The following is a 27630-nucleotide window of genomic DNA, read 5'->3' as shown; positions in this document are numbered from 1 at the left end:
TTTAAGGCGCATCGAATCCATTTGAACAAACCATCCTTAACCCTAGTACAAAGTTTGTTAAAAACGATTCACGTTTTTTTTTGTCAAAAAAAAAGGAAGGTTAAACATCTCATCCTTTGCTTCAACTTTTCAAGATCAACTAGGTTCCTGGATTACACTTCGATCTTGGGGAATATTAATAGCTTACCAAGCAGACATGATCTCTTTCCTTAGATGAAATTGCTCCAAAACTCGCAACAAAGAGAATTGAATGGCCATCGCTAGAGGCGTGAGGTGTGCGCCAGCACACTCTCCACCACCGCATCTACCACTACCATCACTGCCACCTCCACCACCACCACCACCACCAGCCAACGGCGCACCTCTACTCCGTTCCACCTCTGCCTCCACGATCAGTCGACCCCGTGCAACGCGGCTCGCCGGCCGCCGCGCGAAAATTTATCCTACGTCCGTTGCGTGTTCTCCGTTTCGTTACTTCTATCGCGATTATTTCCCTGGTGATCCGTTGAGATATCAATCCTTCCGCGTCAAGTGGCAACCGTGGCAAATAAAAAAAAAAAAAAAACACGTTCACCCTTTGACACGGAGTTAGCAAAGAAAGAAAGACTTATACCTCGTGCGATAAGGGTAGAGAGAAAAAAAAAGGAGGGTGAAGAACGGTGATTCAGGGCGCGTGCGTGCGCGAGTCGGTGCGTATATGTTCCGATACGTCAGGGTGAATTAGAAGACGCACAGAGAACGAGACACGGCGTGGTTAGAGAGTGGAGGCTGAACGGAGAGGATTCCGCGCAAAAGCCGGCTTCACGGCCGGTCCCCCACTCACTAACTTGTTGAGTCTGTCTCGGCAGGTGTGCTTCGCGAGCCCCGCGACTCTATCCAAGCCGCACGATGACGGACAAGCTGCCCGCGTTGCTTCTGCTGATCCTCGTGTGCACAGGCTCGGCGAGAGCCAACGTGACCGCGCAAAGGAGCAACGTGCATAACGACCCCCTGGTGGTGGAGACCACCAGCGGCCTGGTCCGTGGATTCGCGCGAACCGTGTTGGACAAGGAGGTGCACATATTCTACGGGATCCCGTTCGCCAAACCCCCTATCGGGCCGTTGAGATTCAGGAAGCCCCTGCCTATAGAACCCTGGCACGGTGTGCTGAACGCCAGCGCGTTGCCCAACAGTTGCTACCAGGAGAGGTACGAGTATTTTCCCGGCTTTCCGGGGGAAGAGATGTGGAATCCGAATACGAACATCTCGGAGGACTGTTTGTACCTGAACATCTGGGTGCCTGAGAAGAATCATCGTCTTAGGCATAAGGGGTCGGAATCATCCAACAATGGAGAAAAAAATGGGCTACCGATGCTGGTGTGGATCTATGGCGGAGGATTCATGAGCGGCACTGCCACCCTGGATGTCTACGACGCAGACATCATGGCAGCAGTCAGCAACGTTATCATCGCCTCCATGCAGTACAGGGTGGGCGCGTTCGGTTTCCTGTACCTGAACAAACACTTCACCAACAGCGAGGAAGCCCCAGGTAACATGGGTCTGTGGGACCAAGCCCTGGCACTCAGGTGGTTGCGCGATAACGCAGCTGCCTTCGGGGGCGATCCTGATCTGATTACCATCTTCGGAGAGTCCGCTGGTGGTAGCTCCGTGTCTCTTCACCTGATCTCCCCGGTGACGCGAGGCCTAGTCCGTCGGGGGATCCTTCAGAGCGGTACCCTGAACGCACCTTGGAGCTACATGACAGGGGAGAAGGCTAACGAAGTAGCCAGGGTGTTGGTCGACGACTGCGGCTGTAACTCCACTATGCTTCAAGAAAATCCGGCTAGAGTGATGGCTTGCATGAGGTCCGTCGACGCCAAGACCATCTCCGTGCAACAGTGGAACAGCTACTGGGGCATCCTGGGCTTCCCATCGGCGCCCACCATAGATGGCATCTTCCTACCCAAACATCCACTCGATCTCCTGCGAGAGGCTGACTTTAAGGACACTGAGATCTTGATAGGAAACAACAAGAACGAGGGTAAGTCAGATTCCTGCCATAATCCCATAGTTTCTGGTGTACTGGCTGCCTTAGGACACAGCAGGTGCCCCTTCCTCTTTGCGCTAGGACTTGTTCCTTTTACCTACAAGCGAGGGAGGCGTTGGCGGACTTGTTCACGATAATTAGCGAACTTGTAAGAAACATCAAGGGCATAATTCTTGGAAGAGGAGGAAGAACTAACTCAGCCCTCTGCTGCTGCCGCCTTCTGCCCCACCTTTCGCTACTTCCACGAGTGTTTACCGCTCCCAGGGCTAGGTTCGTGGAAATCCCCTGCTGCCGCGAGTTTTTCTGTGCCGTGTTTCCGTAGTTAGAGCGTCCCTCGGTCGTTACGTAAAAGGAGGTTCAGCTGGAGGGACGAGTAACCGGCGGCGACTGGAAACAATGGTCCCAGTGTATTGTCGTTAGATAATGCGGATAGCTATTCATTATTGGCTCGTGATCTGCCCCTTTCTCGTTAATGAAAAGCCCGCGTCGCGCAACGCAGTTGCGTTCACCTCCTCGCCTGAACGGGAAATTATTCCGCTCGGCTTTCTTAAAAGTCGACCCACTCTAGCTAATTAACCTTTGTGACGTCTAAATGCCTCAGGGACCCGGTTCGAACAGCCTTTGGTCCCGATCGACAGAGCTTTCCTCTGTTTGCATAGCAAAGGACAACGTAGTCTCAGGGAACATCGAGTGCTTTAGACATTCTTTTTTCAAAGTTTCAAGGATTTCTGCTACTGCTGCTAACATTTTGGATAGGGAGGTATTGATTGCGGATTGAGGACACCCGTAGGCAGGCTACATCAATTTAAATTGACATTTCCGTCGCGAAATGTCTTTCGCGTGTTGATAAAAGCTTCTGGAATCTTAAACCGTCGCAGACCTAACCTAAATCAACTTGAACTTAAATCTAGTATAACTAATTCATTCATGACATAAGCTTGTAAATGTGACTTACCTAGGACCTTAACCTAACTGAATTTTAATTTCACCTTGATCCACCTGACCATCGCTTAGTTATACGTTAACACCTCCATCAGAATGAGAGATGTTCGTCTAAGTTAGGCGCCGCGATGGCGCCAATTAGCTGGAAAAACGAGAGCTTCGATCTTTGACCCAAAGGCAAGCACGGCCATTAATAGACGTTCCCCGCTTAAACGAGTCGAGGTAATTAAGCAACTCTCCTCGGTTTGGTTTCCATGGTATCTGAGCCCTAAATCGAACGCTCCTTATTCTCCCCCGGAGAAATGCGCGGGAAAATTTCCCGATCGTTCATTGAACCCTAAATTATCATTGTTCTCTCCACCTTTAATCCATTTTTCAAACGTTTTCACCCTTTTAATTACTAATTAAACCAAAATGAAAGAGTGCATCTTGTGAACCGATGGGAAGTGCCTGCTACCCACTTGGAAATAGTTAAGTCATGAATGAAAATGTGTAATTATGCTTTGATATGTTAATGGCTCCTTCATGTTCAGTGGAGTTCACGTTTATTTCACGTACAACTTGAACTGGCAGTTGCGTCGATGCGTGATGATGTACGTGTACCTGCATCAGTAATTTGCCCTATTCAGGATACCGCTCGATATGATATCTTGGACCTGACACCTGTGCATATTCGCACTGCTACTGACAATTGAACGCTCTTACGAGCCTGTATCGTTCGGTAATGTCTTGGAGAATAGGTTCAATGCAATTATTCTGCTTCTCCGCGTAGACTTAACTCAAATTTAACCCATGGACTGTGTAGTGGAAGCCTGAGTCTATAGGGCACCTAAGGTATACCACTGTTATAGTTATGTACAGCCTTGCCCATGTGACCTGTGGGCTCGCAGGAGTGGGGATCAGTGTGGGCTAGGTCCAAAACAAAGATTAGTTAGATTAGGTTAGGTTGCGAGCCTGCAAAGTATTTGGGTTATCCCATATGGCTTCCTCCCCTAGAGCAGGTACCTGCAGGATTAAAGAATGTACTCATAGTCTAACCTAACCTATATCTAAGTAACCTAACTGAGGCGTAACTGGACTTTATTAAAATTGAATTAGAACTAATTTAACTGCATCTGGAATAGGTTTAAATGACTTAGCCAAGACATATTTTGAGAGGTCCTGACAAAAGGGAAGGTAGTCACCCTTGACCCGAGAGTCTTCCACGAATTTCCAACGTTGCATTTGCATGTGCAGCAACAATGAAAAGGGGGAACACTGAAAAACAGAGAAAATAGCAAGCCATGCAGGACTACGTGCCTCTGTTCTCGTATGTTCTCGTGAAAAAACCAACAATTTCGGTGGCTTCTGTTTACGTTTCATCCAACTGCATACGCGGAACAATGAAAATTTACGCTGCCTGACAATTTTTTGTTTACCTCCCTCCATATATACGTAACGAAAAAAATATAGAGGTAAGGAATTTTCGATCCGATCGGGAAGGGGTGAATTAGGGAACGGAGGAAGCTCCTTGGAAACAAACGGTGCACCGTTAACGAGGTCAAACGACGTTCGCGCCACAGTCGATAATTACATCAACAAGCTGCAGGATTATAATACGAGCGTAAATTCACATACTGTATGCTATTAACCGAATAATGCATCGGCCTTTCTCGCACCGATCAGCATTAACCGAAATGAGATTATACAATGTGCGAGGAAAGTGTAACATACCGAGTAATTACCGCTGACTATTTGATCATTATCACTCGTTTCATGTCGTTATTTTCATGACTTTATTCACTCTCTATCACAAAGCTTCCTTTTATTCCCATATAGAATTGTTAAGGCAAAGGGGGCAAAATTTGGCTCCTGGGGCTTGGGGCTTATCTCCTAGGGCTTGGGGCTTATTTCCTAGGGCTTGGGCCTTATTTCCTAGGGCTATGTCATATAAAATACTCAAAATACGTGAAATGGGTTGCATAGAAAAGTTGTGTTATATTTTGTCCATCATCAAGCCCTGAGATAAAGTTGAGATTTGGAGGTAGCACCCCAAGACTTGAGGGCACAAATGGGCCAGGACCTGCCCTAGAGACTTCGAAGCAGCTCTCAGTCAATCTTTTGCTTAAAATGGTGCACTTCATGCAACATTTAATACCATGATATTAAATTTCAAAATTCTATCTTGAAAATGAATTTCGTGTCAGGATATCAATGTCACGACATTAATTTTTAATATTCCCAAGAGAAATCTCAATGGTTTAACAAGATTTCTTTTTTTTGTTTGAATAATTATCATCGCTTTCACTCGCCAGTATGATATTTTCATTCGTAATAAAATTTGCACGATCGATCTGACACCTATGTATATATTGAAACGTTATCGTTAGAGTGTGATTGTTTAAACGAAACTCACCGGAATAGCAAACCATGATCAAATTTTATTGTGTTCCGACGTGATTGATAAATATCTCTCAGACCACTGCTTTGATCGATGCACGTTTAAATAATCCTCTCTGTTCCGAACAATATTTTCCGATATATCGATTTTTTAATCGAATGAAGAAGAAAATGAGAGACTTCTACTCGATTGTTCCATTTTTGTTTTTTTTTCAATATTCTTCCCCTTTTGTTTCCCACTGATCGTGACCAGAGAAACAATGACGAATCGCAATCGAATGATAAATAAAATAAAAAAATTTTTTAAAATTGTTTGCAACACCTGCATCGACAATATTACACCTCTGTATCGGTTGGTAAAACCGTTTAAACGGATTTCGAATAATGGGAACCGTTCCAACTGGCGGGGAAGGTAGAAATTTATCGCGGAGAAAAATTTATCGCCAAGCCGTGAAAATTTCCTTAATTTAAAGCTTCGCCTTAATTGTGGATTATTTAATTCCTGCCCGAGGAGAATTAATTGAACCAAGAGGTTCTACGAAAGAACATATTTAGGGTTCATTTTGCTGGGATAATTTTCGAGATAAAAAGAAAGAAAATAGGTTTATATAAGACGATTAAGTTAATCTGGACTTAATACTAACCTAACTTGAATCAGCTACACTGGACCTAACCAATCCGTCTGCCATTAACTCGACCATAACCTCAAAGAGGCCTAACCTATAATTAATCGAGTCGAGATCTGCTTATCCTGGAAATAATTGAAAATTAGCATGCCTAACTTGATTCGAGTCCGGCCCAGTTCAATTTCTATCAGCCCATCGATCAAACCTAACCTAACTTCAACAAAGCAGCAAGTGAATGAAGCTTCTTAAAAGCTGCTACGCCAAATAACCCGACAATCTCATCTAGATGATCGGTCGACCTTTAATTTTTTTACAAGAAACAAGATTTACTACGTTCGAAGTGTAATGTTCACAGTCGTTAGGGGGAACGATCAGACACGCTAGGAGGTTAATACGCTCAACGAGAGGCGGTTTTTTGTTAAGATCTGTCGCTGATTAACGTGGGAACAGGCAAACAACGGTTGTCACGCGAACACGCGTCAGATTAAAAACAGGCCTGTTTCGCGTATTAGAAGCTCCCGACAGATTGTCGTGGAAATTCCTCCCCCGCTCGGATGTGTCTTCGTGTTATTAGGTTTCAAACATCGTTCGCGAGATGACAGCTGCGATGTCGCGTGAAAAGGGTTAAAGCGAGTAGCGAGAGAGCACGGGCTCTTTTGTCGAGACCTCTGCAATTACGCCAGACAAATTGCTGCTTGGATAATTCTGGGAATTGCACAAGGGAAAATCAACGAAGGAATCGGCGCTGCTTTTCAGGAATGTTCGCTCGCGCGATTAAAATTTACCCTAACCTATAAAGCGAATAAGGAAGTCCTTAAAAAATGGCTGGCGTGCTGATTCCTAACCTCGTTTGTTAATATGGTATCGAAGAATTTCGTTTGATCGTTCCGCTTTAAGGTACAGACAAGTGAAAAGGTGCTTGGGATAACCGAGCTAGCTACTTGAAATATGTTTCATCAAAGGGTTAAGGTCACGTTGCGGGAGGGTCTCCCGTTAACCCTTGTCCCAACGCTGGTCCAGATTCTCCATTATTCAGTTTCTTTTATCCGACTTCTAATGGCCGACCTTCGTAGGCCGGACTCTTCCTTGAATCTTTCAGAAGCTCATACATGAATTTCCGTCGTTTTATCATTCTCGGTATTACGGACGTAAACGAAATTAATTTTTTATCGAAATTTTCAGTATTCAGTGCCGTTCAAAAATTCATGTAACATAAATAATTGAAATAGTAAAAAGTGGTCAAGGTGGAAAATGGTCGAGGGCGTAAAGTCGCAGAGTATTTGGTTTCCAGTAGAAACGGCGCGGGTTCAAATCCCATTTCGCGTTTTTCGTTTTTCCAAATTTTTCTCGCTCCTAAAAAACGTTTTCCACCTTCAATACTAGTTTCCATAAATAATTTCTTGTGGAAAAGTGATTTCTCGATTTTCATGTGTCGGAAAAGCGAAAAACGAAGATGGAAAATTCGAATGGGAAAAGGTGCGCGGTAAAAACGTGTAAGGAAAAAGGATATGGGGGAAATTTCCAGGAGAAAACGGTGGAAAAATAAATGTTAGAATAGACAAGTGTTCCATTAACGGATGCGTTGAATCGATCAGGTGTAATAAACGGAAAAGCAAGATTTCTGCGCGTGATTGGGACCCAGATGCTAATTCCAAGGCTTCCTAACGATGCATCGAATAATTGCACAGGCTCGCAAGGAATTCTGTGAAAAACCTGCACTTTGTTAATTAATACCCGCTTTCGTTAATGCCCCGACTCGCCACTTTCAAAGGTATCATCATATCGTCCGTGATCTTTGAAAGCAGCTTGAGATGTATTAATTAGCGAATTAGTCGTGCAATTAGGTTCGTTGTAATGTTCATCGTTTACAAGCTAACTACCTTGATCAAATTAACGAATGGAAACATTCGTGATTATCCGCCTCGAGATTGCATCAACCATCGAATTTTCTCGAATTTTCTTTCCAAAATGGTGTATCCGATCGATAGCTAGCCATTCGGTTACCCTGTGTAATGTGATCAAGCAATGGGATCTAATTACACAAATAACGATTCGCCGTAACAGACTGCGCTTCAACTTATGAATGATGCAGTTAGGTAATTAAGGGTTTTCCGAAGGAATTTTCCCAGGAAACCGTTCCTTGTTAATTATTCCTCCCCTAGTACTTTTAGACTCCACCGGTTGACGTTCACAAAAAGCACACACGGGCTTCAGCGACTGAACGCGAACGTTCGTAATTACCGTAAAAGCATTTTGAATTTGTTGAACGTGAAAAAATGGTCCCTTTGGAGAAAATAAAATCAGCCTCGATGGACAATCGTCAGCTCGTTCGCGAATAATTGAAAAACGAGTTGAGTAATTAAAATCGACATAAAATGTACATTTTACAATCAAACTGTTTTTCTTTTTTTTCTAAACTGAAATCGCTTGTTTTTCCGTCGGGTTTCGAATCAATTGGACTCGCGTACAGGTTTATCGTGGACGTAATCTTCTCTCGTTCGATTGGCGCGCGCGCGAGCTCCCAGTTTCGATCCTTTAATCTGATATCGACAACGAACCAGCTGCTGCAGTTCTCCTCGGCTCCACGCGATTTGTCCGTCACTGTTAGCCGGCTGATCTTTGTCTTTCAATTAAATGTAATGCAGGCTGACGCGTGACGGACGGAAAATACGCGTGGGAAAGCGGAGAAATAGGAATGCGAGAGGGAAATATAGGCGAAACGATCGAAATGGGTCATATTTAGAAATGCAAACAAAACTGGTAGGATACTTACGTGAACGTAAGTTAACTTGGTAAAAGTAGATAAGTTCGAACATTTCCTAGATTGTTCTGAAACTATAATTATCCCCGTTATTAGTTGTTAGAGTGAAAATATCCAGGCGACACGGATTAAAGTAATTGCGCTCCGATTTCCACTTGTTTCTCGTATCTGATTTTTTTCGGAATACAAGCCAGCAAATGGCGACACGCGATTTCAGAAGCATCACGAATCCCCCGGATCCGTTACGTGACAATTTACGAGATCGCTTCAGTCTAATTACGGATTTACGGCGGTTCTTTTCCCGGGAAACGAGCTACATGCACGCCTGCGCCGTCCGTTGGCATTCAGAACAAATACAAGCTGGAAGATTGATTTTATCATGTACAACAAAGGATCTCAGGGAATGATAACCTTAAGTCTTTAATGTTCCTTATCTGGAAAGCTTTTGTCAATCGCATGAGACCCGGAAGGGATTTGCCGTATCCGTAAAAATCTTATTTGTAGACTAGAGAATCCGACGGTGGTCGGATTTGCAAATGCAGTCCTGTTTGTTCGAACAAAATGCGATACCCCCGGTTTCGTCGATATCCCAGCGCACAATGCGACTTCACTGTCATATGAAATTTTTGGAGAGATTGCTATGCGAGTACGTGACCCACATGCGACGAGTGGCAAACATCCGCAACGCCGCGACGCTTCGATTTTTGATACGTCCCTTCTCGATGCAATCTCTCTAAATTTGATCGAATAAAAACTATGAGATCTATGGGAGCTATGGAGCAAAAACTGCACAGTTTCTCAATTAGAACGCGGCACACGTGCCCGCTATCAACCGCGCGTTAGTCAACCGCGTAACGCGGACTTTTCCAGGCTGTAGCGGAATCACTGGCAGAATTCCAGCGGGTCTATCATTCTTGCCGCATCAGGATACCGATGCACACGTAGCGAAGGAACGTATGACGACAGTCCCGGAACGTCAGGTGGCCGGGGATTACCTCTCGTTAGTATACATAGGCCCATACATCCCGCAGCTGCATAACCGTGTGCCTTCAAATATGCAGAGAACTTGTCGCCATTTTCTATTGACGCTTCCGAATCACACTTCCTTCTCCCCATTTCTAGTGATTTTTCCTGAACTTTCCCCCCACTCTACTAGGGAGTTTCTCTATTTCAGTTTATTACTAGAGGACTCATATCCGCGTCTGTTTGGAACTTTTTTGGTAGTTCTGGCGCGTTGGGGGAATTACCGTGCCTTGTTAATATTTGAAGGACCGTTTTTATATGGGGCTTTCCTTTTATGGGAACTTTTTTTTCCTTGAAAACTCTTGGGGTTTTCATGAGATTGAGGAACATCGGGGAGAAACGTGTGATGAAAAAACTTTTCCACCCTATGGAGGATTTGAACTCGGGTCCCTCGCGGTGGTTAGCGAATGTTTTATCCACTGGCCTACCGATGTTCCTAGAAATCTTTTGTTTTTTTATCCATTACATGTACGATGTTATTACGAATCGAATTTTCATTAGAAAATGACCACGAAAAGCTGTGTCGGCTTCAATTTCAAATTACAACATTTACAATAACCGAGAGTGTTTGCTCAACCGGATGAGAGCTTTTTAACATAAACGCCTACAGCTGTGCGTTAGCCTCTGTTCCGTGCAATCGTACGTTGATTGTATTTGCCGCAGCCATTAGGTGATTTAGGATTACACGATTAGCCCACACGTTGATACGTGCGTTGGACTGAATTCACCCCATGAATATGCATGCTTCTTGTTTCTATCATTTGTACAACTAGCCAGTTTTACGATTTGATTCGATTTCCTTCGAAATACATTTTGATATTCACCGTGTAGGCAAATTCTGTGAATTACCTTTACAAAATTATCAACAATTCCCATTGAAAGCAACTAGGGTTTATCGCAAAGCACAAGAGACTCTATGGCATTAAGGTAATTAGGATTCTTGTTTGGGGGGCTAGAACCCATGAGTGAAGGTAGGGTCCCTCTGCATTTCAGAGGAGGGCACCCTCTGGTCCCTACGACTATGGCCCTCGTGAGGGGCACGGTGGGAGGAAAGGGGCATACCCTCTGAAAACCGGTCGAAAAGAACCCTGCCCTATGTCGCTTCGCCAATATTTCCATTGAAGGAAGCAGGGAATTGCAAACGGCTCATTATCCGCGTGATTCCAAAGGCAAAGGCGTTCGTTCTATCCGATGGATAAATGAGCATCGTATCAGCGGACGAGCACGAGTGCTCTGTCCACGTTCCTCGAAACGAAAACACGCGCGATTGTTATCGACATCCATCGAAATCCAACTCGAGTTTTCTCCCCTGTGGTCCACCGCCAGTCCAACATTATTCGTCGCTAGGACCCAAAACACCTCGTCGTCTTTCGAGACGCCCAACTAATTTCACTACTCGGGATGATTTTCCAGCCATCAGGCAGGACGAATAAGAAACAAGGAGCAACGTCGTTACTTTCGGCAAGACTTGGCGACTGGCCAGATTCAACAGTTGCGGGGAGATCGGGTTGATACTGGCCACGTAGCCTAGGGAAATTGAAACGAACGGCTTAAATAATGGCTAGGGATATTTCCCCCCGACCATTTAAACGACGGCACAGTTTAATTACAGTAGAAATTGATTCTCTTTCGAGTTTATCTGTTAGCTTCAACTGACCTGTCTAACTGACCAGACTTATTTAACAACCAGTTAGATATACGAAGAGCTAACAGTGGTATTAGCTAGCAAGCAAGACGCAATTGTTAATAATGTACAGGATGCTTTCCAATCCTTTGTCTGCCACGTACCTCTGCGGCCAGAACACGGGACACGTCGCTTTTGGCGCTCGTGAAGGTACAGCGGGAGGGCGAAAAAGGGAGAAAGGAGGGGGGGGGGGGATAGTTCTGCATCTTGGCGAAAGCTTTGTATATGGACATCAAAGGGAATGGTTTTAAACCGCGTCTCGTGACGGAAAGGAGCGCTGCTTTTTCCGCGTGCATGCTTGCAAAGCGACGCGACAAATAAAAGCTCCTGTCTCTTTCTTCTCTTCACTTTGTCTGCTGCAATTTTCTCTTAAAATGCTCCGGGGATGCGTTCATTACGCAAAGTTCCGTGAAATGAATTAATCTTTCTACGTCTCGCATCGAATCCCCACAGTGATTTCACGTTTTAAAACGAAACGAAAGCCGTTCTGCGATGATAAAATGAATTGGAGATAAATTTATAAAAATTTCGAGGTTGATGCTTTTAATAAGCGATAATTCACTGTTGATGAAACGTTTGTTGTTTCTACTTAAATTCTCGACGAACCTGAAGAATTTCCTGCCGGCTGATAAACAACGCACCGATGCACACCGTGAACACCTGTTATTTATTATTGCAACCATGACCGGTAGTGCGCATGGAAAGAGAAATGCATTCTGGCCACCTGCGGCGATTAATATTTTATATCAAGCATGAAATCCCTTTCGAGGTACAGTGACGCGTTCGATGAATCTCAATTTTACAGTTACCATTTTTGGTACGAAGAATAATTTTATCGAGGACGAAATTTATTGGGACATCCGTTCGTAGAGTATTTCAATTCCTTCCGATCTTGGGTTCTTCGATTTACTTTACTCTGTCTTTCGAGGCTCGTAATGGGAGCTACTAAAAATTTCAAGAGTCAGAATTGCTCGTTCGATTGTTGATTTACAACTTACACGAAATGGTGGAAACTGAAAGTAGTTCACTGGGTAGGATGCACCGCACCGTGTCAATTTACCCAGGGATCGATGATTATTTACGAAGGTGTTGGATTTCGTGATCGCCGTAACGATAGAGAAGATCGGTTTCACGATTATTACAGAGTCAGCTCGGCCAATCGGAACGCTGGCTCGAATAATAGAGGGGTTGGATGAAGGGAAGCTACAGCCACGCGTGCTGTAAGTGTACTCTAAAGGGACATTAAAATGTATGAGCTGTTTGGAGGCTCCGCAAGAAGAGGCTCCTTTGGCTTTCAGGGGCTCGATACGTGTGTCAACAGCAGAATGTTAAATACCACAGTCGTGTCACTTCTGTTTTTGCAACCGTGCAATAAACTTAAGTTCCTTTAACAACTATCTAATACAAGTAATTCGCCATAAGAAAGTATTAGTTAAAAGAAAAATTGAAAGTTAAGTGTACGTCGGGGGCAGGAGGTAGGGGACTTAACTCCTACGCGGTGGGCCCGGGTTCAAATCCTATAGGGGGCAAAAAGATTTTTTCTGAAGATGAATTCAATTTTTCCTGGTACTAAACATTGGAAAATAATTAGAAACAAATTTTCCAAGCTTCAGGAAAAATATTCGTGTCCACTAAATGGGAAGAGTGTAAAGGAAAGGGCGGGAAAATGCGGAAAAGTTGTATGAAATTGGAAATTTCTACCAGGAAAAAGAAGGGAAAAGAGGAAATTAGGGAAAATAGAGGGAAATTACAGTGAGAAATACGAAGAAGTAGGAAATTTGGAAATTTCAGCCAGGAAAAATCAGGAAAATTAAACAGATTCGCAGAAAGAATAGGAAAAGGAAAATAGAGGAAAATTAAATGCAGAAAACTAAGGAAACACCTGAGTGCCGTCTATGAGAAAATGGATAAAGTTGAACAGGGTGAAAAAATGAAATTTCTTGGAACAACTGAAGCATCGTTCGGCTTTAAACGTCTATGGAGTTGGTTGGTGAATTGGTTTCGCAATAGCATTTAAGAAAATTGCACAAGCAGAAGTTTTCCGACGGGTAGCAGAGGATTTCCATGAAATAAGAGATGATCGTGGAAAATGGCCCAAGAAGTTAGCAACGTTCGCGGAGAGTTGTCTCGAGAAAAAATGGAAAAATTAGTCCTGAAGGAATTGTAGGAAGCATTCAGGACAATTTCTGTCATGGTACTTTTAAAAAATGGGTGCATGGTCGCCCCACATGAAACATGTGGTTACTAAATACAGTATACGGGAAAGAAATGAATATGTGAAACGCGCGTTCCTTGCCACAATAAATACAAACTGAGAAGGAGGGAACGCAGTCTAAGTCCGGTGCGTCGCCGACCTTCCGGACAAATTCTTGGTACTTACAGTCCAGATTTACTTCTGAGTCCAAATTTTTGTTTCATTGCAAAAATAGAATATGCTGCTCATTCACCAAAGAAATAATCTTCAGAACAAATTCGAGTCTTCGGCCATAGAAGATAAGTTTACTTGCCTAACCCAGATCCATTGCTCGTTTCCTCTGACCATTTCCTCGACCACACTGTCGTAAGGAAGTAGGTATACCGTATTTTTTATGGGCTATATTTCTTCCTTAGTATCTCGTATACGGGATTTAAGGATATCACCAAGAAATATCTGTTATTACGTGCAAAAGGGACGTCTCTGGTAAACGTTCCCAACATTTCCTAACAAAACTTACTCCCGGCTGACTTTTCAACTCGCAGCAAATCGTTCCAAGTGAATCCACAAATGCTGGTTGGTGCTTTTTGTGCGCGATATGCTTCAATTTGAGTTAGAACCAAGAATTAATGACCAGGGACTTGGAGCAAATTTTGCGGTTTCAAACCTGGAGTACAATGAAACGAAATTTCTATTATGTTATCTTTGTTGAATCAGTGATCGATTACTTCTGGCGGTTCGTTTGCGTCTAAAGGAAAATTGAATTTCTGTGCCAGCAATGAAATTAAAGAATCATGTCTGCCATTCCGAGCACGTTGACGCAACAGTAATTCAAAAATTGAACCTTCGGGGATCATCGGATCACTGTAAGCACCTGACCAGGTTACACATGGGGAAAAGTAGGAAGCCCTGTATCTTGGTGGCTAGCATTTATCGCGATTTATGCGTAGACAGGAGGCTGGTACGAAGTTCATCCACGAGTGTTCCGCGCCAGGAGAGTCGAGGCCGATAACGAATCACCATCTGGGGGTCGATAGCTGTGTAGCTTAGCCTACATACCTCGACCGTCATGTTTTAATCAAACAATCAATAAATTGTCGTGGCGCCAAAGCGCGGAAGTAGCTCGCGGCAAAGTTAAACGATTAATCCATCACCTTTGCCCTGAAGAAACTTCCTGGTCTTCAAGGATTTTCGCACATTTCTCTACCAATTCCGTAAATTTTATTAGAATGGAAGCTAGGTCTTGAGATGTAACAAGGAGATTCGTGGCACATTGTAACGAATAAGAGCAACATTGACGGGCGAACTATCGAGCCAGGGGGTGTGAGTCAATTTTTGCATAATTGATCGAGTTTAGCGTTCTACGGGTCTTTCGGGGTCCCTCTTTGACCAGCAGCTCACGTGCAAAGGTAGCTGAAAAGTTTCGAGTGTCGAGCAAAGAAAGGAAAGTCCGCGACACGGGACGAAGAAGCAAAATTTCCCGGCAGCAAAGAACGCTTGCCCCGTCTTTCAAACTTATGGAACTCTAGTCTACTAGCTGGTTTAGAGTAGCTAACATTTACCCCGGACACGTGTTCAGCCGCCGATGCACACGGTGGCATTTCCGCGATTTTCCACGCTCCACAACGACAGCACCGGAAGCGGTAAACTGTGTCGCAACGAGGAATGGAAATTTCATGGATTACACGCTGTACGATCGAACGATCGTGTTCTTGCTACTTTGTAAAGCTTCGCATAAGAAGGATTTACATGAAACTGAAAGGTTTATCCAATCATGAGAAGGTTACTTGTTGGGAAAATAGGATTTCGTTGTAATATGATAATGGAAAATATGGAAAAATGAAAATTTCTTCTTGAGAAATTCAAGAAAGTGGAAATTTACCATTGGAAAATAGGGAAAAGTGAAAATTTACCAGGGACGGATAGGATTTCGTGGAAATTTGATATTGGGAAATTTGGAAAAATGAAAATTTTCCTTTGGAAATTAAGGAAAGTGGAAATTTGCTATTGGAAAATACGGGAAAATGGAAATTTCCTATAGAAAAACTAGAAAAAGTGAAAATTAGCTATGGAAAATTGGAATCTCCTCATTGAAAATTAAGGAAAATGGAAGTCTATCGTCGAGAAATTAAAACGAAACAAAGTACGGTGTGAAGGAAACTAAAATTAAAAAGTACGTGACACGTAATCACCAATTATTTTGTTTTCGTGTAGCCAGGACGCAACAAGTATCACGTGAACGGAATTCTATTTACCCCCCCTGTTTCGCTCGAGCATTTCTAATTCCAATGTGACCCTAACCCAAACGTAACACAGTACTGTCCAACAGTTTGCTCTTGTGACATTGATCTTATTACTGATGGCACTATCGTGCAAAGAAATATTGGAACTTTTCTTCCACTTTTATTACCATTTCTGTCATCGCTGCCCCAAGGCTTATCTGGTGGCAGACTATGGCGTCGTAAGCGATTGGGGCATCCCATGGACTATCCCATATGGCACAGAGGTTATATTCCGTTTCGGTAAAACCTGTTTTATCGGACAGCTTGCGATACACCGTGCCTTGATAGAAGCTATCGCAAGCAGTTGCCAGAACCCCGGAAACTGTTCGATTTTCGGCTCAAACATCCTGCGGCTTGCGGTTTATTTTTATTTAGGCTGTAGGCAAACGTTGGAAACAAGGTTTCGCGGTGTTTTTCGTTCAGCTTCCCCTATAAACTCGGCCAATTTGTACGGCCGTCTGGTTTTTACGGTTCCTGTTTGCTTCGCCCGTCTGTTCTACCGGCAGTATAATACTTTATTCGATCAACAACGGAGAGAAACATAGCCGTGACAGCGGAGGCTGTTTCACAGAGGTTTATTGATAGATTAACGGGCGGCTGTGTTAGGATAATTGACGTCTTGACTCGATAAGATGGTGGTGAGTCTCATCTCGCAATCTCTGACAATTTCGCTAATGGCTAACAATTGATTGTCATGGGTGGACGACGTACAACGTAGATTCAGTCTCGTTAGCGATGTCTCGTGATCGCATCATTACTTTCTTTTCTTTAACCGACGGTGAACTTGAGGATTCTTCGGCGTAACAAGCACCATGCTCAATTTGATTTGGAAATTAGGAAATTAGGGTATTGGAAAATTGGGAAATTAGAAACTGGGGTATTAAAAAATGGGGAAATTAGAAACCGGGGTATTGAAAAACTGAGAAATTAGAAACTGGGGTATTGGAAAACTGGGAAATTAAAGCTGGGGTATTGGAAAATAGGGAAATTAGGAATTGTGATATTCGGAGATGGGAAATTAGATATTGGGGTGTTGGGAAATAGGGAAATTAGAAGGAAATTGGAAATCAGGGCAGTGTTAAGTTGGTAAATTGGAAATTCGCAAATTTACAAACCTGCGAAATAGAGAATGCACAAATTTCGACCATGTGTCTCGCAATCTTGGCAATCGAATATTTTATTTCAAACTTCTTCCCGAGTTCTCCAGATATTTCCTTTGTTTTCTTCGCGTCCCCATCGTCAAGATTTATATTCCAGAAATTTACCAGATACCTCTGGTCTAAAGATTTATTTCTCCCTTGGAAATTTACTAGAGAGTCTTCTGGTAACTCTGAGCCATTCGTCGTTCGGGAAGCTGTGTTCTGTGTAGGATCGATGCTCGAAAAAAGAAGCGTGCAACAACCGGAAGACCGTGTAAGAGGTAATTAGCCTGAGAAAAATTTGAGATCACGTCAAGGTTCATTTTCCTCCAGGAGGAAAATGCATCGTTATCGACGATGCATCCTGAAATTCGTATCTCCACTGCAAATTCACGGGAAATCCTTCTCTATCGTGTAATTATATCCTTATTTTATCGTTCGGTATCTGTTTCGGGGAAAAACAGGAAACTCCCTGCGGCATAAAGAACGTCGGACAATCATTTTGCCGTGAAAAATGTTTCAGGTCGGTATGTTTTCAATTTTAGCGTCGACCTAGACTGACTTTGCCTTATAAACGTCGAATTTATTGGAAAACACGGCTGGCGTTTCGCTTTACGATCAAAGTTGTTCGCGCCGGTGGAAAGGAAATCAACGACGTGAGGACTCGTGAAATTACAAGGAAAATCGGGAAATGTTTTGACTTTACGAGCATGATAAATCATAAAGGGGATTCTATTTGGTTATTTCTGATATAAAATAAATAATACGCGGAAATATTTCGCAAAAATTCATAAATTAACATTCTGTAGGATTTAGGATTGGTTTTTTTCCGAGCGAAGTTTTATGCTTTTCCCAGAGGGGAAATAAATCGCTAAAGGGCTAAGGGCGCTTACTTGTAATTGTAAGCACAGACCCGAAGTTCCTGAGATAACAGGCTCGACAGAAAGCGTAACTATCTAGTAACCGTGACAGGTGGTAAATGGCAGTCGCGGTACGTGACTGTAAATACTATGTCACTTTACATATCACCCACGGACACCCTCTGGCCACCTCCAAGACCGCTGGTTCGACAAAAAAGTCTCGTTATTTATGAGAAACGGGGTCGGCTTGTGAGTTTCTTGCTTTCGTTTATACGGTACTCGACAAAAGAAACCTGCGAAAAGAGATTCATAAGATTAAAAATCTCTGTTTCATGCGGTTTCTATGCGAGTGGAAGCTTTCAGAAACACGAGAAGCTGTGATAAAGAAGAGTTGGGATAAGAGAGTCGTAAGGTCGATAATGAGAAAATTTAGAAATTGGGACAACGGGAGAAGGGAAGTGAAAATTGGGAAATGGGAAACGGAAAATAAAGATTGGGAAATTGGAAAATGGGAGACTGGAAAGTGAGAGAGGGCGAATGCAAAATTGGGAAATGGATGCAGCCGATGCTGAAAATTGGAAATTGGGCAGAGCCGAATAGGGAAATTAGGAAAATTGAAGCGTGGGAAACTTGGAAAATCTGTAATTGAAAACTGGGGGTGAATGGAAAATTGGGAAATGCGTGAATGGGAAATGGGAAATTAGGTAGAGTGTAATAGGGAAATTAGGAAAATGGGAGCGTGGGAACTTGGAAAATCTGTAATTGAAAATTGAAAATTGGGAAATACATGAATGGAAAATGGGAAATTAGGTAGAGGGTAATAGGGAAATTCGGAAGATGGAAAAGTTGGGAACTTGTAAAATGGATAATTGAAAACTGGGGCTGAGTAAAAAATTGGGAAATGCGTACATTCGTGAATGGGAAATAGGAAATTGGATGCATCCGAATGGGGAAATTGAGGGAAACTTGGAAAATGGAAAATTTAGCTTCTGGAAAACGTAGAAGTAAACTCAGGAACGGATGCACACCTCCTGGAGAATAATTTCAGATAACTTTAACAAATTTTCTCGGAAACGCTCTTTGCGAATTGGATCTCAGAAACGCGTTCATTCGTAATAAGCTTCAGTCAGATTAATATTTACGCTTGCCGTAATAAAACACCGTAGACATTTCGCTGGCCGATAATACGCTTACTGAAGTCTAATAGGCTTTCCAAGAATTCTGTGTACTTACCTAACAGCTATTGACTTTAATAATCTAAAACCTTTTATTTTGTTCAAGGAAAATTAATCTATCGTATCCACGATGAAAAATTAATATTCCATCGTACCTATCTGTAATAACAGTACTGACTTTCCGTTCAGTTTTAAAATAAATTAAAATCACGATAGGAAAGTTGCAATCTTGAAAAATATTCCAGGTAAAAATCTGATTCGCGAAGCAATTACCAGGCGGTAGAAAGTTTTTCATCGAGCATAATACCGTCGATATTTAGCCGGAAGTTCCAGAAGATTACGTTTCCAACTTGTAAACTAATTTCTCAGGCACGAATGAGTTGTGACAAACTTAAGTTCGTCGAATAAAGTGCTTGATTTACGAAAGCAGTAATACTTTCACCATATCTCGTTTCATTTTATACTTTAAATATAATGCCATTAAATCTGGAGGATTAAACGTGAAAATCTCCATTAATTAGAAGGAACAAAGCGATACAAGATCCATCGAAAACATTTCTCCGTTCGATAATGCGCTTACACGCCCTCTAATAAGCTTATCGTAAGAGAAAAGGTTCGAGTTTTCTTTGCAAGAAAAGCCCTTCCACCATCCCGTTTTCAATTAAACGCTATTTCCTGTTGGTTCATGCTCGAGGATCAAGCGGGAATCATTAAAAGCTCGAAACAAGTTAGAACCGCCGCTCTCTCTACGGCCTTTTATTCGCATTAAAATTGAAAAAGTTCCGCGAAATGTCGGCTTGTTGTTACCGCTAACAATAACCATTTCCAACGGTGGGAAACGTTTTTAATTGGAGCGCTCCCTGGTGAACGTGGCGAACAATTAATCGAGAAATTCGTTCCTTTAATCATAACTGGACGTTCGATGGATCGAACGAATCGGGGGAGGGGGGGGCTTGAAAATGTGTCGAGAAGTTGATGGTGATTAAGTACGCGAGAGAATCTGTGGGGCTTATATTGCAGGACATACTACAGGGAGATTCTCTCGGCGCGCAACACAATAGCCGCCCCGCACAATGGAACCCTGCTGTGTTTGCGGGCAAAAAGCTCAGGAGGTCAAGTCGCCGGACCCAAGACTGCTCTGTGTGTCTTGGGTCCGGCGACTTGACCTCCTGGGCTTTTTGCCCGCAAACACAGCAGGGTTCCATTGTGCGGGGCGGCTATTGTGTTGCGCGCCGAGAGAATCTCCCTGTATTACACTCCCAGTCTTCATAGGAATCTACTTGTCTAACCACCTAAGGCACAATCCCCAGTCAGCTGGTCTGACCACTACAGGGTGATCCTCTCGCTAGGGGACACAAAGGAACACTGGCGACAATGGACCCCTTGACCGCACCATAAAGAAGTCCGTATTGTCACGTGCCAGCGGGGACCTACCAGGGCCGAGTCGACTCTGTGTGTCTTCATGGTGCGGTCAAGGGATTCATTGTCGCCAGTTCCTTTGTGTCCTCTAGCGAGAGGATCGCCCTGTATAAGGCCTACATCCCAGGGTCTACAACTAAAACCCCCAGTCCCCATAGGGCAGTTTATTGTGAATCCGGCCGTCCGAAGACAAGCGCGGATATGCCACCTCACCCGATCGGGTATATGCAACTTAACCATCCACTCCCCAGCAACCACCACCACCCAGGTCACAGCAATTGGAAGAACTGTCAAACTCATATTTTTTCAAATCATCGTTATCGGGTACGGAAGATCCAACACTTGACTCTTTGTCGGCGTAAGGAATTTTGCTATAGGACGCGTCTACTTTATCAAGCTTACCTGACTGGTAATAATTCACCAACCAGGCGCTTAACGTCCACATCTTTTACCAACAGCGCGCGGTAACCCATCTTTCTGGGTGCCCGTGCCCACTTAGCTTGACTTCGGTGATCTGACGGGTACCGGTATGTCCCAAGTGGCTAAGCCGTTGGTAGTTCCCCATAGGGCAGGCCTGTCCAAGTAGGGGAATCCACTCCTGGAACACATGTTTCGGTTCCCTTTCCAACACTGCTCCTTCAAGTAAGATGGGACGGTTCCGACTACCGTTTCTCCGTCTTTCCTAGCGGTGGTACTGTCTCCTCGGAGAGGTGGTAGTCGGAAACGTCCCATCTTACTTGAAGGAGCAGCGTTGGAAAGGGAACCGAAACATGTGTTCCAGGAGTGGATTCCCCTACTCGGACAGGCCTGCCATAGGGCATAGGGCTTACCTACTTGTCTGTCCATCCATGGGGCCTACAGGTTAGAGCCTTCCGCTACAACTCCCAGCGCCCTTAAGAATTATCTACTTGCCTGACCACCTATGGCACAATCCCCAATCTGCTGGTCTGACCACTACAGGGTGATCCTCTAGCTAGGGGACACAAAGGAACACTGGCGGCAATGGACCCCTTGACCGCACCATAAAGAGGTCCGTATTGTCACGTGCCAGCGGGGACCTACCCGGGCCTAGACGACTCTGTGTGTCTTCATGGTGCAGTCAAGGGATTCATTGTCGCCAGTTCCTTTGTGTCCCCTAGCGAGAGGATCGCCCTGTATAAGACCTACATCCCAGGATCTACAACTAAAACCCCCAGTCCCCATAGGGCAGGCCTGTCCAAGTAGGGGAATCCACTCCTGGAACACATGTTTTGGGTCCACTTTCAACGCTGCTCCTTCAAGTAAGATGGGACGGTTCCGACTACCGATTCTCCGTCTTTTCTAACGGTGGTACCTTCTCCTCGGAGAGATGGTAGTCGGAACCGTCCCATCTTACTTGAAGGAGCAGCGTTGGAAAGGGAACCGAAACATGTGTTCCAGAAGTGGATTCCCCTACTCGGACAGGCCTGCCATAGGGCATAGGGCTTACCTACTTGTCTGACCATCTATGGGGCCTACAGTTTAGAGCCTTCCACTACAACTCCCAGCGCCCTTAATAATTATCTACTTGTCTGACCACCTATGGCCCAACCCCTAGTCTGCTTGCCTGACAAACCACAGACTCTGACTACTTTCTATTCGTCTGACCACCTCCCTGCATCCCCTACCACTTCTCTGAATATAAATTCTGTCTGACCATCCTCCCAGACGTGTTAAAAAGCATGAAATAATGGTAACAAAAAGCTTTGTCAATGCACAATACAAAGTTCTAATGAAATATGAACCTCCGCTCTGGCTTTTTCATCAAGAGAGCCTCCTCGACAGAGAATGACGCGGGGGTAGTCGTCGAAACGTTGTTAACGATGTCCAGAAAGACGGTGACAAACGTTTTTTCGAGGAAACACGTGCCAATTAGTTTCGTTCAGAGATGGTTTCCACTGAGGGCGACTTTCATGCAAGCTTGCCGGACCAGTGCGTGTAAATTTAATGAATTGGCACCGCAGTGTGGTAATTTCTGCCTCTCCTTTTTTTCACCCTCTGCCAAAGGAACGTGTATTGAAAAAGATTTCATCTTTCAACAGCTCATTATACTTTTATAATTCAAACTCTGTTATCACCAGTTTCGAGGATTTTTGAAGAGCAAACGAGTATCCTTTTTCATCCCTCTTGCGGCAAGTGTAATTAATAGAGTCTCTAGGGTTTCCTTTCCAGCGATGCTCAACAATACGTCGCGAAAGTATTTGTATGCAAATACCGACTATATTAAGTTATTACCATACGAGAGTGTCACGACTTGTTTGTCGCTTGATTAAGAAACTTTTCAACCCTTATCTTCTCCATGACATTTTCTTCCTCGAAACAAAAGAAATTTCCATTTCTCTGTAAAATACGTGTGTCCGATTTTCAACGCTTATCGTCAAGCCTATTTTTCGGTTGCCGGAGGAACTTTCGCTGTTCAGAAACGCGGAAGCGCGAACAAAATATTCCTGTAGGAAAAATTTTGTCTGAACGAAATTACCCGCGGCGTTCGCCGAAGATATTATGTATTCCATGCATTTCGTTTGTACCGTGAAAACACGCCGGGAAATCTGCGGTAAGACAAAGGGAAAGGGTGAGGAGGAGAGAGAAGAACGCGATGAAATCTCGCGTGTCCTATCTGGCTTGGAATATTAAAGGGTTTTAGGGGAAATGGTTGGCCGATTCGTGGCGGGCAAACGAGGAGAAGTTGATCTAATTGAAGGAAATAAGAGAAGCAGATGGTGGTGGCAAAAGATTTCATTGGGTGAAGTGGTCTCGAGGAGAATACGATGAAAAGATTTTAAGTGACTGAAGATAAAACGTAACCAGAAATGATTTTTATATTAAAAATTGATGGAAGAACCAAAATATTTATATTAGAGGAAAAGGGTATAGGAGGATAAGATGATCTAAAGTGCCCTCAAGCCGATTTCATTGAGCTATGCACCATTTAATAGCTTTTAAAAAAAAATATTATACACCAAGTTTCAACCCTGTATCTCAATCGGGAGGGTAGTTACAGGGTCAGAAAGAAAAACTGGTTTTTGCCATATTTTCCGGATTTGATGGTATTCAAAAAATCTGAAAAAATTCTAGAATATTCTGGACATGTTTCATTATGATTGTGAATTTTTTCAGATTTTTTGAATACCATTAAATAGAGAAAACATGGCAAAAATCAGTTTTTCTTTCTTACCCTGTAACTACCCTCCCGGTTGAGATACAAGGTTGAAACTTGGTGTACAACGGTACTTTTCTGATAAGCTATAAAATGGACCATCCAATTGACCATTAGCACTTTTGAACATCTTATCCTGCTATACCCTCTGCATCATAGATTTTCGTTTTTCCAAAATATTCAGAAATATCTCGGAATTGAATGTCCCGAATTCTTTGATGCGTCTGGTGCACGCCGGAAATGCTGAGAAAAAAAATCGTTCGACTGGCGCGTCGCGACGTATTCCTTAGGGGGTGGTCGACGAATCGGGGAGCATGGTATAGGTGACGACGCGGCAGGAAATGGGCTTCCATTCCGAGGAAACGACCGAATCGCGACTTCTTTTGTCTCGAAAGAGATCTGATCAAACGAGAAGCCGAAGGAAATATATTTTTCACGACAGGGGGAGGAGGTTGGTTTCACGAAACCTATGAAGATTCGCAAAGGACCTAAACTTTTATGGTATGTACCTAGTGTTTCTAGCTAGAAACAGTGGAGGATAGTTTATTTATTCGTTTGTTAATGAAAAGGGACGACAATATTTAGTTGAGGACAAATTGGAGACAAGTTTGGCGTAATGTTCATCACGCGTTCCCTCCCAAATTCATCACGGTCCCATGGTGTTTAACCATACCGTCATGATATTCGCGAACTCGCAGTAGAACTTCAGGCCGCAACGATGAACCTGCTGGGAACAGCGTTTAATCGAATTTTCACCTCTCCGGGCATGCTCTGTTAGAGTTGAAAAGCTGAATTTCGACTAATTTCGCTGGTGGTCACCTTATATCTATGTTCTCACCCCTTTTACACGTACTATGGTATAAACGATCACCATTATTCATCGCAATGAAATTCTGCAGGGAATCAAGCAATGAAGTATTGAAAAATCAGCAGAGGGAACACACTTGGTGTAGCTGCGTGTCGTTTACAAAATCACTGGTCTATATGTGAGCAGCAGGGTATCTCATCTCCATAGAGATCGAATTTTTATTCAAGAGTTGCCAGGCTACGTGACCGGAATCACTTTCAGCTAGGCTGCATCGATGACACCCATAAAGATTCAACCTCCTTCCATTTTTTTTTTCCTGTTGCGTTATTGTTGGCAACACTTGCGAGAAAAAACTCCATCGAAGAGGATCGGGCAATATTTCACTGGATAACGTAGATTTGATGGACTTAACCTACTTCGAGCTTCGACTTAAACCCAACCTAACATGGACCTAACCTAGCTTAACCTAACATAAACTCACAGCCAACTAACCTACCTTAACTCAAGATGGATACCTTAGACATAACCTAAAAAACATTGATTGTACTTTTAACCCACTTGCAAGCTTTTGAAATATATCCAAGCCAGAGGATTTACGATTGAAGTTTCCCACCATTTTTCCCTTCTCCCTTGCGTTTTCCGTGACGCGGAGTCATGGCGCGGCAACCGGTACAAGGATAAAACATAACTTATAACCAGCCTTTCATAGACACAGCCCATTGTTTACGGGACGGCTTAATGTGGCCGGTGATAAATCTGCTCGTGAAAAGCTTAACGACATAAAGATCTCGATAAATCCCTGCTGAAAGGAGAATGGTCAAGTTAGTTAGCTCGTTTATTTAACGATTCCTACGGTTCCGCAGCTGAAGCGATGGCGACCATCAAACTACATGCTCATAAATATAACCTAACTATTAGCGGTACTATATTTTATAATAAATTGCTACATCTTTTTTTAGAGGGCACGGAGGATGATGGCGAGCGTTAAAAATAATGCGAGGCTGTTCAATTGATCGAACAGCGCAGCAGTGAGGTTATGATCACGGTAAAAATGGTCCCATTGGTGTTACTTGTTATTACATTTATTGTCGGTTCATTATGTAATCGAGCTGATCGGTGCGAATTTATAGAATGGCCGGAAGGAAGGAATCGTCGAAAAGTCAATTTCGTTCTTCTATCCAATTGAATCCGCTTGATTGGTCAATGTCGGATCGATTCGGGCTTCGTTGGAAACTTTTACCGTTAATTAAGCGAACCGTGCGAAAACCGAGAAACTGTTCGATTGAAAAAAAAAAAAAGGGAAAAGGAATTGATGGAAGGTGGAAAAAATTAAGCGAACGGTGTTTGATCATTTAAATCTGACCTCCGAGAAGAAGAGAAAAAATAAGTATTTAATTAACATGTTAATTATTATAATGAAAATGGCTCAGTAATTAAACTTTGGATTTGTTAATGATGGAACTGGGTTGATGGATCATTAGTGAGTAAGAAAATTAACCGAGACCTAACCAAAACTTAACCAACTTAACTCTAACCCAACCTAGACTTAGCAAACTTAACTTACCTAACCGGAATTTAACATACTCAACTCAGAAGAGTTGTAGTGACAGAAAAATTTCAATTTCAATACTTGCAATCAATAAATGATAGGTGGAAGAATGGAGAAATGTTAAATTCCTCCTCGATGAATATAAAATGTCGAAAAGAGGTTAGGGCGGGAAAATTTGAAAGGAGAAATTGGAGACTCGTTCAGTATCATTAGAATCGTTTATTGCCCGCTATGGAATCGAATAACGAGAGGCAGAATAGAATATCGATTCGCTGAAAACGATAGCCGACCGTGTAAAACTTCAGTTTTACAAGGTAGAACCGATTAAAACTAATTTCATTTCATCGTTACGCGACGACATTCACTTCGATCTATTCCACTCGTGTTAATCGAACGGACGATAGTCAAAAGATTTAATTAATCCTTCTTTTAAGTCGCTCCTTTTTCAGCTGATAAACAAATCTCCTGTTTTTATTAAAAAGTACATCGTTCCTATCTGGTCAGGGTTACCAGTGACCCCAGGTTCTTGAACGTTTAAAAAATGAATAAATCAGGAGAAAGTATACAAACTACATTTTAACGTAGCAAAGAGTCGTTTAAAATATTTATTCGACGCAAGCCAGACCAGTGGGGACACAATTAAAAAAAAGCAGGAGAAGGCTGTAATCTAAATTGTCGTGGAGTTAAAATCGCGAAACAAACGCGACGAGGGTGAGGGTCGATAAGTATCGTGCAAGGGTAGGCCGATAAAAAGCTACAAAGAGGAGGACTTATATACCAGGATATCTGACCCAATTTCCAGCACGGTCGAAACGGGCAAACGATTCTGACGCACGTCAGTCCACCGGGCAGCCGCGAAATGCCGTCGACGTAATGAATTAACGCTTCCCGCATGCTTTCTAAACATCCCATCCCCGGGAAATTGGAATTTTTAACATTTTCTATGAAAACGATACCAATGAAATTCGGAACTGTCAGAGGAGAAAAGGTCAAATATTAATAGCGAAAAAAATTCATGGAAATTATAAATTTCTATAGAAAATATGAGAAATTAAAATTTTCCCTGAGAAATGCGTGGCAAATTAAAAAGATTCCTTAGAGAATGCACGGAAAATCATTCCTGGAAATATAGAAAATTAAAATTTTTCTTAAGAAATCTGTGGAAAACTTGAGGATTTCCCAGAGAGGTATGAAAAATTCGCAATTTTCTCGGAAAATGTGGGACATATAAACTCTCCCAGAGAAATATGAGAAAATAAAGAAGTAAAATTACATAATTTCCTTCAAAATTGTATAATTTATCCCTTAGCAAGCCACTATGAATTATTCTGTGGAAATCGCTCGTTCAGACCCTGGCGTAAAACGTTTACCATCATGGTTTGCTCAACATTTATCAAACAGTGGAACAATAAAGTGCAATTAACGCGGCAAATAAGTCGAAGCATAGAGGGGGAGGAGGAAATGAGGGAGGGGGATGGTTTTCGTAAGTTTCCAGTCACAGATTCGTCCTTGAGCCAAATACGTGGTAGGAAGGGCTGGCCATTCGACCCTCCCCACGCTTTCTGACGGCTGCGATTACGAGGGTAAG

At 43.1% G+C, this 27630-nt stretch overlaps 1 protein-coding gene across 1 annotated transcript in view; it reads left to right on the top strand.

Annotated features, from left to right (window-relative positions):
• Positions 1-375: 375 nt before the first annotated feature.
• AChE-2 (acetylcholinesterase 2) overlaps positions 376-27630 on the top strand; it is a 60178-nt gene continuing 32923 nt past the window's right edge. Inside the window, exon 1 of the mRNA XM_034334796.2 lies at positions 376-2020. Within this exon, the coding sequence (XP_034190687.1) occupies positions 889-2020 (1132 nt within the window). The 5' untranslated portion in view covers positions 376-888. The remainder of the gene's footprint in view (positions 2021-27630) is intronic.

Source organism: Osmia lignaria, chromosome 8 (assembly GCF_051020975.1).
Source record: "Osmia lignaria lignaria isolate PbOS001 chromosome 8, iyOsmLign1, whole genome shotgun sequence".
Lineage (NCBI taxonomy): Eukaryota > Metazoa > Arthropoda > Insecta > Hymenoptera > Megachilidae > Osmia > Osmia lignaria.
The sequence above is the reverse complement of the archived record's forward strand: the minus strand, read 5'-3'. Positions and strand labels throughout refer to the sequence as shown.